This window comes from Talpa europaea (genome assembly GCF_964194135.1).
Source record: "Talpa europaea genome assembly, chromosome: 13".
Lineage (NCBI taxonomy): Eukaryota > Metazoa > Chordata > Mammalia > Eulipotyphla > Talpidae > Talpa > Talpa europaea.
This window is the reverse complement of record NC_140080.1, coordinates 61523557-61539490: the sequence shown is the minus strand read 5'-3', so window position 1 is coordinate 61539490 and position 15934 is coordinate 61523557. Positions and strand designations below refer to the sequence as shown.

At 42.8% G+C, this 15934-nt stretch overlaps 1 protein-coding gene across 2 annotated transcripts in view; it reads right to left on the bottom strand.

The window, feature by feature from the left end:
* LAMA3 (laminin subunit alpha 3) overlaps positions 1-15934 on the bottom strand; it is a gene marked incomplete at both ends in the record, with an annotated part of 236526 nt that overhangs the window by 99008 nt on the left and 121584 nt on the right. For both annotated transcript variants that reach the window (XM_084252823.1, XM_084252824.1), the window contains 8 exons: positions 5164-5368; positions 6454-6665; positions 7803-7918; positions 9532-9671; positions 9752-9878; positions 11975-12113; positions 12981-13078; positions 15456-15564. In XM_084252823.1, the coding sequence (XP_084108949.1) occupies positions 5164-5368; positions 6454-6665; positions 7803-7918; positions 9532-9671; positions 9752-9878; positions 11975-12113; positions 12981-13078; positions 15456-15564 (1146 nt within the window). The remainder of the gene's footprint in view (positions 1-5163; positions 5369-6453; positions 6666-7802; positions 7919-9531; positions 9672-9751; positions 9879-11974; positions 12114-12980; positions 13079-15455; positions 15565-15934) is intronic.

Below are 15934 nucleotides of genomic sequence, written 5' to 3'. Positions count from 1 at the left end.
GAGCAACGGGCGAGACAGGAGAGGTCTGCTGTGCCATGTGGGTATCTCTGCACCCACTGGGATTGAACTGGCACTGCAGAGGCTGTGGACGGCTTCACAGTGCTGCTAGTTAGGTATTTTTCAATTTACTAAACTGTCATTGGCCGGTGAAGGTTTGTTAAAAATGCCTTAGGATTTTTATCTAAGATACTACTATGATAAGTCCATTCACCATCCTCTGGTATCTCAATTGATTTTTTCACTTAACACATTCTTTGTTTCCTTTTTCTGCGTTAAACTGTGTGAGTTTCTGTTTGCAGCCATTTATTCTTGTTGACCAACTACTTCCTTTAAATTCTTCCACTAGTTCTCAGAAGTGAAATCTACTGCTTCTCTTCCTGCCTGAAAACTGCTTTTCCATGTCCTTGGCTCCTTTACTTTCTGTGATTAAACACAGGTATCCCTCCAGGACCAACTTTCTCCTCAAGGCCCTCACCCATGCTAACCTGTGCACTTGGGTTCTAAGGCTTGATCCTTAGACCAGATCCTCAGGCCATCACTTGAATGTACTGCTTTCAGAAAAAAAACTGAAGTAGTTATTACAGCACAAAAAAAAGAACTTTGTTGCACTTCCTTGCCCTACTTTTGTAGCTTAGTTATGTTTTTCTTTTTTTAATATTTTATTTTATATAATTCTTACATCATTTTTCATTTTTGCACAATGTATGCATTTTCATTTTGGTTATATTCCCCATACAATTGCACCCCCCCCTTATTTTGACCCTAATCCTTCCTCTCCCCACCCCCCTCCCCACCATAGTGTGTCTCTCGCTTATAGTTGCTTGTTGATTTTGATTTTTACTTTGTATTAATTAGTCTTTTTCCTGGTACCTTATTTAAGTTTTCCAAATTCCTGCTATGAGTGAGACCATCTGGTATTTTTCTTTTTCTTTCTGACTTATTTCGCTGAGCATTATCCCTTCTAGCTCCATCCATGTTGCTGCAAAATGCATGTGTTTACTTCTTTGATTGCTGAGTAATATTCTATTGTGTATATGCACCACATCTTCTTGATCCAGTCATCTATTTTTGGGCATTTAGGTTGTTTCCATAGCTTAGGTATTGTAAATAGTGCTGCTATAAACATAGGGATGCAGGTGCCCTTTGAAGACTGGGAGAAAATTTTTGCACACAACACTAATGATAAATGACTGATCACAAAAATCTACAAAGAGCTGATGAGACTCAACAAAAACAAAGAAAATAATCCAGTCAATAAATGGGCAGAAGAGTTAAAAAGAAACTTCTCCAAAGAGGAAATGCAAATGGCCAACAGGCATATGAAAAAATGTTCAACATCACTTGTAACCAGGGAAATGCAAATCAAAACTACCATGAGATACCATCTTACACCAGTGAGAATGGCACATATTAAAAAAACTAGCAACAACAAATGTTGGCGAGGGTGTGAAGAAAAAGGAACTCTCCTGCAGTGCTGGTGGGAGTGCAAACTGGTCCAACCACAATGGAAAGCTGTGTGGAGATTCCTCAACCTACTAAAGATAGAGTTTCCTTATGATCCAGCAATTCCACTCCTAGGTAGTTACATTTTTATTTCTAACTATATATGGGGACACAACCGGTATTGAGCACCTGGGGCTCTATGTAGCTTACAGTAGTGGACTCCAGCCAGCCAGGGCCTCCTCTTCCAAATACCCACTCCATGGACCCCTTTATCTTCTCCTGCTCTTCTATTTTTTTCTTTATTTTCCCAAGGTTATGGATTGATAATTTCACTTTTCAAAAGAAATCTTGTCCTTTCAACATTTTAAATATCCAGATTCTTGCTATAATGCCCTTGAGTGAGTGAAGGATGTTTATGCTAAGCCCTCCTCCCACCCCGATTCTGCTTATTTTTCAGACATTTCTTTCCTCTGAAGGATTCACCAATTTCACATAAAGATGTTGAATTATTGGGCCTCCCTGGTGGAGCAGCAGGTTGAGCACAGCACTGTGAAACTGTCCACAGCCTCTGCAGAGCGGGTTCAATCCCAGACAGCCACGGAGATACCCACATGGTGCAGCAGACCTCTCGTGTCTTGCCCGCTGCTCCCCTCAGCAGTGTATTTCAGTCAGTCTTCCTGTTCTGTTCCCCGCTCTGACTCTGGTGAATCCTCTCACCCTCGCGCTCATTAGGCCTGTACTACGGTTCTTGTATGCATGAATAAATAAATCTTTAAAAAAAAAAGACGTTGAATTATTTCCTTTGATTTATTCTTCAAATATAATGAGATTAAAATAATTATTTCTAATATAATCTGTTTCTCTTTTTATAACACCTGGGATTTCCTTTTTCAAAGCCAGTTCTAATTCTCTAGTTCTTTTGCTCTCATAGATGTGCTAAGGAGCACTGAGGGATTTTTTTCTATTTCCTATCAAGAAACTGCTGAAGTACATTTCAGTAGCAACAGACTGGCTTGGTCAACTATTTTTTGACTGTTTTACTAACTCTCCTGTGACCATTTTTTCAAACCCAAGATGCTCTCTTGGCTTTGTGCACAGAAATTCCTTCTCCTTCTCCTTGCAGATCTTTCTACCAGGAGCCATACAAATACTCTGAGCTCTAGTATCAAATGCTTATGGCTGACTATCCATTTCCTCTCAATCAAAGTATTTTGTTTTTCAAGGAAAAGTGATTAGCACCCATGGAACAAAAGGAGAGATGAGAGGTAAGGAAATAATAGAAAATTATTGAAATATTTGTTTCTCGAGGGGCAAGGACTCTTAAATACCTCCAAGTAGAGGTAGAAAAGAATAAGATGAAAAAGATAGTAGAACTGTTAGCTCGGAGAGGAAGATGATACCCATAACTGGAAGAGCTGAGGAAAAAGAGCAACGGTAGAGATGTGAATGAAGAGGACACGAAGAGAGTAGTTGAGAGGAAAGCCACACAGCCCAGCTGATAGGGGGCAGCATGGCCATGTGATGGACCCAGTCCACCAGGTCCTGGCATTTGTCCAGTTACTTTTTGGACCCAGGGTTGAACACTGTAGTGAGTAGAGAAGCAGATCTAGATCAGTAATGGAATCAAAGAATCACACCTAACTGCTCTTTCTCTCACCTTTGATCAAGTCTGTTGAGTCATGATTTGTACACCCAGGTGCTTGGAGTTCCCCACTTATCCATTGTCTCCAGGTACAAGACTGCAGGCAACTCCTGGGTACAATCTGTGCATCTTTTTGCTTTGAGGTATTCCTGCAAGTCCTGGTAGAAGCTTCTGTGTCCACACTAAGCGCTGTTCTCCTTATGTAACAGTTACTTAGTGGAAATAAGTTAGACACAGGTCCATAGGTGCACTCAGGACATCTGAGAACCATCAGTAATGAACAAAGTGCCTGACTTCCAGGGAATAACTTAAGCACTGGAGAGAAAAGAACCTAATATAAATTCATTAATTGTGAAAAAAAAAATAAAACCCTGTCCAGATACCATCTTAGACGACTCTGTGTAATTCACATTCGGTTTAGTCTCATAGTTTGAGAAGAATGAGCAATTGAGCTGACTCAAGGAGGACTCAGAGATGTGGTTTTAAAGACTTGGAATGTTTCATGACTCAAGTTCTCACTCAGCTTCCTTACAAGGTTCCAGAATAAAAGGAGTTGTTAGGTATCGGGCAGCAATGAAGGTGTGGTTAAGGGTCCTTCCTCAGGAAAAGCAAACATTGCTGCTAAGGAAAATTGAATCTGTCCCCAAGAATATAGGTTCAAGTTCTAAACCCCAGTACTTGAGAAAGTCACCTTATTTGGAAATAGAATCATTGTAGATATAATCAATTCAAGATGAGGTCATGCTGGAATAAGGTGGACCATTATCTAATATGTCTGGTGTTCTTATAAGAAGAGGAGAAAAGACACAGCCACACATACAAAATGGAGAATTTCACTTGAAGACAGAGACACCTGGGGAGAATTCTGGTGACAATGGGCATCAATTAGAGTGTTATATCTAAAGCCAAGGGAACACAGGAAGGGAAGAGACCGGTATGGAACAGTCCCTCTTAGAATTTTAGAAAGAACGTGGCACTGTCAACATCTTTATTTTGGACTTTTAGCCTTTGGAACCATGGGAGAATAAATTTAGTTATTTGTGGTAATTTGTTATAGGAGGAAATTCATATAGCTGCCCTGGAGCTGGAGCCACAGACACCTGTCTCTCACAATATCAGCCCCTCCTGGCCCCCAAACTCAGACCACAGACACAAACTCCAGACCATGCCTGTACCTCTGTGTGTGTGTGTGAGTGTGTGTGTGTGTGTGTGTGTGTGTGTTTGGAGGGGAATGTAAGATGTATGTTGAACCCTTACACTCTTTCCTACATATGGTCTGAGCTCAAGAACCTCTAGTTTAGTTTTTCTACCACATAGCCCCCTCTCTAATTCTTTCTAACCCCTTCTAGGAAACTTCTAGAAATGGCTCCCATCACTCTCCAGCCCTGGTAAGGTAAGGCTGGAATCACGTGACACATGTTTCTAATGAAGGGCATACCCCACTGAGCTGAGTCTCTTAACCATACAGCCTCTGACTGACCTGATGTTTGGTGCCGTCTCCTGGCTACTGAGCACGTACTTTTGACCTCAAAGTGGTCCTCTGAGGACAGAAAGATGCCCAGGCAGGCTCTCTAGTATATAATTGCCTATCCTAACTCCCTGCCCACCCCAACTAAGCCCCACTCTGGAGCCCAAGAAAGCCTTCTTTGTCACCCAAATCAGTTATGGCGGCAGGCCCAACGATGCCAGATTTTGTCATACAACTGTCCTTGGCAAAAGTGAGAGCTAACTCTAGAATAAAGGTTTGAAACCCAAATCTAAATACCAATTGTTAGGCACTCACCACAAGGTAACTCAGTAGAAGACACAGATCACTTAAGTCTGCATAATTCATGGCACATACTGAGAACAATGCCAGCTTGAATGGGCCATGCTGCTTGTGGCCTCGGGCCACTGGCCATCTGTCCACACAGGCTGTGCTGAGCTACTCCAAGCTGGAGGGGACTAGTCATCCTCCACCTGCAGCCATTCTGGGTGAGTAGTTCCAGCATAGCCCTAGGACCCCTGGGAAATGGAAGGGCAGATGGCATCCTCCCTTCCAATTATAGGATCTGACAGGTTGATCTACCTGAGCTTACCTGCACTGCCCGTGGTCCTTGTCACACTCTGGGGTGGCAGCACCAATGGTACCCCTTCTGGAACAGTTGCAGCCTTTGCAGCCAGCCAGGGGGTGGAAGCTGAAGGAATGCACCTCACAAGTCTCACACCGGGGCCTGATGGTGCGGGGAGGGCAGAGGCACTTCCCTGTCATTTCCTCACACAGGCGCCCACCACAGTTGCATGCTGGCCAAGGAATAAAGAGATACACAAAGGGTTATAATCCACCTGACTTCCAGGAGATGAGCATCCACTGCCAGGATTTCCAGAAGCTTCCAAAGAGGTCTGGGAGAAAGATCTCACTTTCCACTCACTATAGCATTAGTGATGGGGTTGATCCAGTAGAAGCTTTCTTGGTGACAAGACAAATGTCCATGGCAGGCATGCTAAGGGAACTCTGGGGCCCAGCTGGGCCCACGGCCCAAACCTCTGTTTTGTAAGACACCCCAAGGGACATAAAAAAGGCTGTTTTTTAATGTCTGCTTTGTCCAGGTACCAACTCAAATGGTTCACTCTACCATTTGGAAATGACCTAGCGGTTTTCATGGAGTTAAACCTAAAGGAAATATGAGGGAAAATTTCTCCCTCTATTTTCGAGTTCAGAGACAGCCTGCATCAGATGCATCATGAGCAAAGCACATTTGCTCACAGGCTCCAGGCTCCACATCAGTACAGTGCACTGAGCTGGGGTCAGGCAGGATGCAGCAGCAGGTTCTCCCTAGGAGGCTGAGGCTGGTCTCTGTGGAGGACTGTTTGCCACACACCCCTTACTGCCATCACATGACCTGGGCTGACGCTTTGTCTTAGGTAACAGGATGGTTCTTAAAGATTTAAGGACTTCTTGTTCAGGAAGCAGTATGCCCGTGTGACCATTGCTCTCCTCCCATCTCAACCGAGTTTTGCTTAGGTTGCAAAGACTGAAGGTCTTCTGCAAGGAAGAGGATTGAGCTGTCCAATATTTTGATGCTTATGGCTATGAACACTCAACTGCTTTGCCAAATGCATGAGTTGCATAGCATGAGAAACACAAATGTTTATCTCTAGAACCTTACTAATCAGTGTGGTCCCTGGACCACCAACATGGGCATCATCTGGGTGTTTATTAGAAATGCAGACTCCCAGGTCCAAGCCCAGGCCTCCTGATTTAGAGCCCGAATTTTCACAAGATCCCCTGGTAAATCTTCAGCACAGCGAGGTTTGAGAAGCCTTGCCCTAGATGAGCATCATCTCCTGGGCCAGAGGTGCCTCTAATAACGCGAAAGTGCACTTACGCTTGCAGTGCGGGAATCCGTAGTAGCCGGTTCGACAGCGGGTGCATTGTCGCCCGATGACACTGGGCCGGCATGGGCACTGCCCGCCCTCGGGGCTGCAGTGATGACCAATGGTGCCAGTGGGGTGGCACTCACAGGGCAGTGCGCCCTTGTGGTAAAGAGCCACCAGGGACCTGGCTGAATTCTTGCAGAATTGGGAGTCTGTCTGAGGGCTGTGGAGATAGAAACAGCACAGTGTCTCCCTGGCGGATGTGCCCAGAAAAGGTCCCAACCTTTCTCTGTCTACTTGCCCCACTAAGCAGTGTTGAGGGTGGGAGAGACTCTGACTCTGGAGTCTGGAAAGAAGCCCTTTCACCCCCCCCCATCTACTCCAGAACACTTCACAGGACTGGTAGGTAGCAACATTTTGTGGCGGGAATAAAAGGGTGAAAATTCACCTACAGGATGATTTGTATGGTATGTGGAGTAAATCTCAATAAATTAGTTTAAAAAAGAATATTCAGTATATAAGTGTAATAATATACCACCAACAATAATGAGGAGGCAAATTACTACCATGCATTGCATGTTGTTTGCTAGAAGCTTCGTCTACGTATTGCACAACCATAACCCCACAAGCACCCAACCAATTAGGCCTAAGCAGCATTTCATAGATAAGGCTAGTATGCTTCCGGATGTTAAGGACACTTTCAAGGTCATAGAGCTATGTAGAGAAGCAAAACCTCAGCTGTTTAACTTCAGGGCCTTCAGTCAATATTTTCTAAATTGGAGGCTCCTACCTACCAGGGTCCCCTGGAGCTCCTCGGCTCCTCAGAAACCTACAAGGGGGCAATTTGGGTCTTCAGAAGAGAATGTCAGAAGCCAATACTCAGGGCTGTCCTAAGCTCCTGGCATTCAGGGACCTGAGGAAAGAGGATGTGTAGGTCCATGTCTCTGTGACTCTCCCCACTCAATCAGATGGCGAAGACTATTGAGAATCAGGGCTAACATACTTCTCCAGTGGACAGAACCCTGTTTAGTATCTTGTAGGAATCTCAGTTGGTCAACAGAAAGCAGCTAAGAAGAAGATAACTTTCTAAGCAACTTGTGGGTCCTACCTTTATAGATATAACTCAGTTATGAAAATTGAGGAGGACAATCTTACCCAGAGGTACATGATGAGGTCTTCTGGGGAACACGTGTATCCTGGGAAGAACATCTCCCTCCCCAAACCTGGGATTCACTGCCACTCCTTTCGGTGCCCAGAAAAAGAAGACAGACCCAACACCAGCCCCTCCCCGGGCATTGCTGGGACAGGACTATGGGAAAGCCTCTTGCATTCCAGGGCCTTCCCACAAAGTGATACTTACTCAATGTAAAAACTGTTTCCTCCACAATTGTCAATAAATTCGAATGATTTGTCTACTGTTTTTTTGTGAAGTATCTGGTAGTCATAATTTTCAGCAGGCACCACTAGAACACGGACCTAAAGGAAACCCATCAGCATGCCTTAGCATTTCCAAAAACAGGTCACACCACACCCACAGCTATGCACTATACTCAATCTTCATTAAGTTCGATGTTCCTTATTGTTAAGCCCAAAAGCAAATGAAACAGGATTTATGAACAAACAATTATGAGAACAGCCTTCAGTAAGAATTAAAGGCTCACCCAGTGTTCCTGTTTGGGAGACAGCAATGAGTACAGATCCCTTGGGGCAATTGCCCAGAGAAGCAGTAGCCTGAGGTGCTGAGGGGGACAGGAGCCCCAGAGGTATGCAAGGGCCAGTTATCATTACTGGCCGAGGTACCTCTGGGGCTCCAGAAGCTGCTGTTTTACATTTTTAATGGTGAATAAACTGAAAAGGCAGGACCAATGTGGAAACTCGAGATGTCACTTGCCCCTGAAGTCTGTATCCCAGCTAATGCTCTCTCATGATTAATTGTAGCTTGTCTTTAAAAGCTCTCTTGGGCCTCTCTGGTGGTGCAAGGAGTTGAGCACAGTAATCTGCCCCCACTTTTTCTCTGGTGAATCCTCTCACCCCCCACACCTCTGACTTTCACCCCAGTTCTTGTATGCATAAACTAAATAAATCTTAAAAAAAAAAAAGTTCTCTAGTTCTCTGGAGCCACAGAAATTAGCCAATGCCAGTAGTAAATGTGCCAGGGAATGTCAAATATCCTTGTCAACTACTCACCACCTTAAACAGCGCACAGAGAGCCTATTGCTCTCACACTATTCAGTTCAATAGAGTTTGCCAAGCACTGTGTGCAAGGTGGGATTCTAGGCACAGAAGGTACAAAATGAATAAATTCAGGTCCTGCCCTCAGAAGATTATACTTCAGACAGATGAGGCATAAGTTAGGAACTAGAGGGCACAGTGCAGGGTCTGGGAAGTGCTTCCTGGTGTTTTGGATGCTTCTCAGGTGCATGAGCCCATCTGCCATGGTAATGATCAAAGTAGGGGTCTTCTGGGCTGTGTAAGGACAAAGTTTGAGGGACTTGTAAGGTCTGTTGTTATAGAGATCTGCAGGAGACAGCCCCATATTGGGCCTGGTGCTCAGGAGAGACCAGAGATTAACTCGCAGATGTGGATGTCATTCCCAAACAGAAGAGAAGAATAACAACAGGTGCCAATGATCTTATCCACAGAGAAATAATGAGCCGAGGTGGCTCAGTGTCCAACCCAAGGGAATGCCAACACATGGAGACTGTGGGAAAGAGAATTCCATGGAGGAACATTAGAGAAGGTAGGGAGGGCTGAGAGAAAGTTAGGAAACCCCCACAAAAGCAGTTTCAAGGACAAAAACATGTTAAATGCTTCTGAGAGAGACCAGTCCAATGAAAATTGAGACACTCACTCATTAGAGCTCCTTGAGGGGGAGTTTTTTCTTTCTATTCACATCTCTATTATTCTAATTTCCCTTGATTTTAATTGTCATACACATTTTTTTTTTTAAGGAGGGTGTCATTTAAACATTTTCCTATGGATATCACTTGAATGCCTTGGAGGAATTATTGTCATAATCCAAACAGACATGCAAAATGTTCAACCAAGGCAACCATGTGAAGAGAAAACTGAGGGACAAGCAAACATACCAGTACTAAGGACTTTCCTTCTGGAATCTTCACAGTCACGGCCACCTCAGGCTCTGAGACATCAAACTCAATCTGATCTTCGGAGATCACTTGGTCTCGGCAACCAAGCATGTGGGGACAAAAAGAGGCCTGGAAGACACCTGGGGACAGAGAGAGGCATTCCTGTCACTCCACTGCAAGCCCGTGTGAGCCAGCAGCTGAGGTCACGCACCCAGCTCACCTGGCCACTTCCTCCCGCCTTCCACAAGCACATGCGCGGGAAACTGTGGGTGCTCTGGCTGATAAAAGTGGATGACAAAGACATATGGGCCCAGGCGTGGTACCAGTCCTCTCAGAGTCACTTGGCTCTAGGGATAGAAAAAAGGGGGGAATAAAACCCCTCAAGTTGAAGAACTATGAGTAATTAGAATCCCAGCACATTTTGAGGTTAAAAAACAAATGTATTAACCCAAGCAAAGTAAAAATCTATGCTCACACGAGACCTTCACTTGAATGTTGATAGCAGCTTTATTTGTAATCACCAACACTGGGAACTAAACAAACACCCCTTAACTGTAGAATGGGTAAAAAACTGTGGTAGAGTAACAAATGTTGCTGAAGGGAGTATGATTTGATTGGTACAATCAATTTGGAACACTGGCAATATTTGCCAAAGTCATTTGCACTCCTGGGTCCATACAGAAATGCATATGCTTGGCAAAAGACTGCAAGCTTGACTGTAAGCTCAGCTTGGAACAACCATACAATAAAGAAGCTCCATTTTTGATGCTTGACCTCTGACAGTTTTCAAGTCCTATAACTTACATTTTCCTTTTGCCCCACACCTGGACAAACCAGTAAGAAAGCCCTGGTGGTGCTCATCACTGACTTAGCACAATCAGGAAGTTCAAACCACACAGATTCTAACCCAAAGAAATGGAAGCCATTACCCTGCATCTCCCCAATTCCCCCCATACCCACCAAACACAGCGAAAACCCAAGGCACAGCTTCCTTTTGCTCAGACTTGAATGTGAGCCCTGCTCTCTCCAGAAAGCCGATGTCAGAAATATGTCTTTTCAAATCCTCCCAAAAAGTACAAGAATGCAACAACAATAAATGATCATCCTCATCTTCCTATGACAGGAGAGGCTAAGTAACTAGCTGAAGTTCACCCACTGATTTGGTAGCAAACCCACAACTAGAGTTCCAGCAAGTGGTTTTTCAATTCACTTCCCCTACTGTTGTAGGCTGCATTTCCCATATGGAGTCTTATTAAATTTTCTTTGTCAAGTACTGTTAATTTCTTAACTTGATGCAATGGGAATTGACAGAAGCCCTCACACCAAGGTTATAAGGACATACATCACAACAAACGCTACGTTCTGTGATTTTATAGTATACAGTGAAAAAATACATTTCTTTACTATATTTCATTTTTGTGCTCTGGAGGATACATGGAGAAATATTTATTGAGAATTTCCTATGCTGTCACATAGTGGATACAAAAAAATTGTTAGCCACAGCAGCTACTGTAAAAATGCTTACTATCTAACTCGGGAGAACAAGGGATCTTCAGTAACCCATGAAAATGTGAGGTGTCACATGATGGGTCATGAAAAAATGCCAAATAACTGTATAAACAGAGATAGAAGAAGGAAAAAGAACAGCAGGATGGGGAGTGTGGGATCCCCAACCCCCTTGTTCTCAAGGATATTGTCTTGGCATGCAGAGTTACTGCAGGTCAAGCAAAAAGGTAGAGTCAGGCAGGGCGCCTCTCACTAAGGGCAAAAGGCCTGGTATGAGGAACATACTGGGAAACCAATATCTGCTCAAAACAGCAGGCAATTTTATGGCCAGATTAGCAAAACCAGCTAGATGACCTTAACAGAAAGTTAAGTGAGAACAGGACCTAGAGATAGGATTTTTTGTTCAGTGGGAACAATGGAGCCCCTGCAGGCAACAGCCCTTATTCACTGACTTCCCATCTTGTGCCAGCAATTATGCATCACCAATGCACATCCACACCAGAGTAGATTCCTCCACCGTCCTTGCCTGCCTTCCTTGACCCTGATCCTCTGTAAATGTGAGACTTCCTTGTAAAGGGGTGCCTCTTCCTGAGGTGTGGCCCCTCTAAGTCTCTCTGCTTGGATTTTGAGTTGTCTTTCTTCTGTCCTGCACCTCGAGGTAACAAGGGGGTCGGAGACAGGATTGACCAGATGATGCTTCTGCCTAGGATTCTCCACAGTTGAGAGGAGAGATATTCAAACTTTAGGTGCATCTGAATCTCCTGGAGAGTTTGTTAAAACAGATTTCTGAGGTTCTGATTCAGTCTGAATTTGCATTTCATTTGTGGATGCTGTTGGAATGATGGGGCGGAGGTGGGGGGGCAGTGTCACACTTTGAGAACCAATAGTTTAGAAATAACACATAGGTGGGTGGGGTGGGGGGTTGGGGGGGTCCTACCTGTGGCGCCTTCAAGGTGACTCCAGTGACAGTGTCAGCAGAAGGAAACTGGGGTGGGATTGGGGAAGACCCACCACTCGGGATGTGAAAAATTAATGCTGTTGGAGGAGTTTCCGGGGCCAGGGAGACACAAGTAGCACTGAAAAATAGAATATCTGAAAATAATCCAAATGGAAGAGCCATACACTGGTCAAGATACAGACTGAGCATAAGGCCACGTGAGCCTCAAAAGGATCCAGTCTGGAGGGAACCTTGGTTCTATAAAGACAGTGCAATTGGCCAAATAAATTCCAGACACTTGCTCAATACAATGAGCTAAGACAGGAAGAAAAAAATCTTCATTCTGATGAAAAGTGAAGTTAGAGAGAAATGCATAAAAACTTCCCTTCTACAACTAATATTTATTGTTGAATAAGAACAATGCAGTGAAACATTTTTATTCACTTCTAAACATAAATATCGACATCAACCATATAAAAACAAAGAGAGGACATACACATCCTTTGTTTTAGGCAAAGTCAGATTTCATTGTTTTGGTAGTTTTTACCATCATAACCATGTGCACAAGATATCATCACTGTGTATATAAGTTATTTTTGAATTTACATCAAAACAACCCCACCTCAATAAGCTTTGGCTAGATAATTCTCATAATGTAGTCACTCTTTTTTTTTTTTTTTAAATGAAGTGCCTCAGACAGAGATTAAAGGGCTGGAACAAAATGAGTCTTTATAAGTGCTCAAAGTAGAAGTCAGAGTACATGCCCTGGAGGGTGAAGCTTAACCATTTCCCCCAGATACATGGTGTCAACTTCCCGATATGGAAATCTGGAAAGGTTGCTGGGGTATATGATTTAGCTGGGTTTTTATTTTTTTAATCCATCACGAGGCTTTAGCACACTGACTTAGGATCACTTAGGAAGTGAAGTTAAAGTTGCAGCCTTTTATAAGAGCAAGGTAGTATCTCTCAGAACAGAAAGATGGGGAAGAAGCAGCAAACATATTACCTTTGATTAACTATTTGCCCGTAACTGGCAATGCATTTGACTTGAGGTCTCAAATATTCAGTTGAGAATTCTTCAATGGGTATGATACATATCTGATGCTGTTAAGTAAATACAATATAAAGAGATTCATCACAGTTATGAGTGAAACCATGGGAAGGGCAAACACACTAAAAAAGCTGTTGAGTAAAGAATTCATTCAGAGCAATTATAGTTGTTAAAGTAGTAAAAACTACAGATGGTACTCCCTGTGGTATGTTTGGTAAAACAAATCCTTTTCATTATTATATAGGATTACTAAATAAATTGCTCAGAATAATTACATAAATAATTACATAAATAAACATTCAAAACAACTCTTAGTGGTTTTTAGTGCCTGTTTATTTCCCCACTCCTGCCCAGGGCCAAAGCTGTCTCTTAGATACCTTGGAAAAGAGATGGGGGAGGGTTAGGGTGTGGTGGGCAGCCAGGGAGACTGCTGCTCAGAGAGAGGGCAGCTCCTTCTAGAAATAATCCTTCATAAAAGATGACTTGTATCCCTGTCACATTTGGACTCCTGAAGCAACTGTCTCCAGAGCTAGCATTTGAATCACAAAAGAAACTTGGTCATCAGTGTCTCAATAGTTTTAATTTTAAATCAAAATTGTACTATTGCCAGCTTGATCACAAAGTTCTTCAGTAACAGCAACAAAATTTTTTATTGAACAACTACTATGTGCCAGTCAAAGAGACGGGAGGATCCCGCAACCCTTGCCCTCATGAAACTTAGATTTCATCAGCCTTGACTCTGAAGACATTACACTATTTCAAAAAGGGCAGACTTATGCTTAAAAGGTAAAGATACAGCTCCATTATAATTTCCAAAGATGAAGAGGTTATAATTTACTTGGATTATTATGTTTAAAAAGAGAGTTGTAATTTTAAAAAGAAAGTCTTAAATTATCACATATTTAATATGATCATTTTAAAAAGCTCAATCCCAGGTACTTATTAAGAGAAAACTCAAAGTTTTTAACACGTCAGTCACAAATATTTAAAACAGGTTTGCCTGGCATTTCCCAGGGTATAATACACACTTCATATTAGTAATAACAGGAAGTTGCTTCAGACTTAGCTAGCCTTACATTCCCTGAAATACTTATTGTAAATCTCACCACTCCTTCCTAGCCCAGATCCACTGCCTGTTTAATTTTAATTCTCCCTGTTCAAGTAGTGCTGTTAAGAGGGTGGGCATTAATCTGCCAGACACGGCCTTTTAACACTTAACAGCTACAGGCTTCCCCTGCTTTTTTGAAAGTTTGCTTCACACTACTTCTCTTTTACAAAAGACCTTATTAGTACTTGTTTTTGCTACCTGAAAGAAATCCCAAGAGGATTTTCACTTTTATGACAAAAAGCAAAAAGTGAAAATTGTGCGCAATGGTTGTTTTGCAGCAGCTATTCTGGAGGCAGTGAGAATGGCCAAGCTTCTTTATCCCATCACTCTTGCTTTTACTACCTTAGTGTTATTTTTCATGTTATTTTTTTTAAGGATTTATTTATTTATTTATTTATACAAACACTGGGTACAGGCAGAAGCGCGGGAGGGTGAGAGAATTCACCAGAGCCAGAGCGGGGAGCAGAGCAGGCAGAAGGACCGAAGTACACTGCTGAGGGGCGCAGCGGGTGGCAGGAGAGGTCTGAGCGCCATGTGGGACCCTCCTCTGGTGGCCGGGGAGCAGCCTGGGATCGAACCGATGCTGCAGAGGCTGCGGGCAGCTTAGCAACCCAGCGCTCAACCGCTGTGCCACCAGGGAGGCCCTTTCATGTTATGTTTTATCTGGTTATTTTGGGGTTAGTTTTGGGATCTTGGAATACTAAAAAATTATTTCATATAAATTAATGGTAATTGCTTCTTCACTTTACATCATTTCAGCTTATAGAGGAAGAAATACTCTACTTTTGGATAGCAGGGAAATCTGCATAGTTAATTAACTGAATAATATTCTTTTTGAAATAGAATAACAATAATAACATTAATGAAATAAAAATACCAGGTAATTACAACTTTAAAATTTCTGAAGGAATTTTGCAAGGACACAATAATAAAATGGAGAAGAACATAAACAGTAATTAATGACATTTCTCTACATCAGCAATAATAAACTAGAAAGTATAATAATATACCAGGAAACATTAATAAACTAGGAAGTATAATGACAAAATATATTTCCTTCAGAAGAGTAACAATGAATGATATAGGATTTTGTGAGATATATCCAAATCTGACGATTAAACTTTATTGGATACTTTAAAAAAGGCTTCAACAAACAAAGGGGTAAAGTCAGATTTCTAGATGGGAATGACAAACATCATGAAACCGGTGAGTTGTCAGAGGTTAATGTCATAGATGAGATACAAAATCCTAGCAAAATTGTAATAAACTTAAATAGAAATCAACAAAATGCTTATAAATATCACTGGACAAAATAGGCATACCAGAAAGAATCGGGCTGAGTGTGCTTTGAGCTGAATGTCTGCATCCCCTAGCAGCTCCAACACGGCCATGACGTCCTGGCCATCCGTCATGGTACTCCGGCAAAGGATACTGCAAGAGGGAACACAGCTTGCTCAGCCCCATGTGCCTGGCCCCTGCTTTCCCTCACTTTGTGCTTCATATCATCTGGCGGATTGCTCGTCTGTTTCTCCTGCTTATAACCCCGTGAACAATAGTGACTTTTCCTGCACAAGGAATTAAGAGGGAGACAGCCCACAGCCTCTAAGGGAAAAGGCGCCTGCCTATTGTGGCCTGAGCTACACTTCTCAGGTAAAGGCCTTGCTCACCTTCTCCATTCTGCTTTATGGAATACTTGGTTTCCTCATCTGGAGAAAGAGTACAGGGTTAGTAATATCTGACCCCTAAGTCACAGACTTCTCAGAAATTTACAGATATTCTTGATACCGTCGTCTACTGAAGT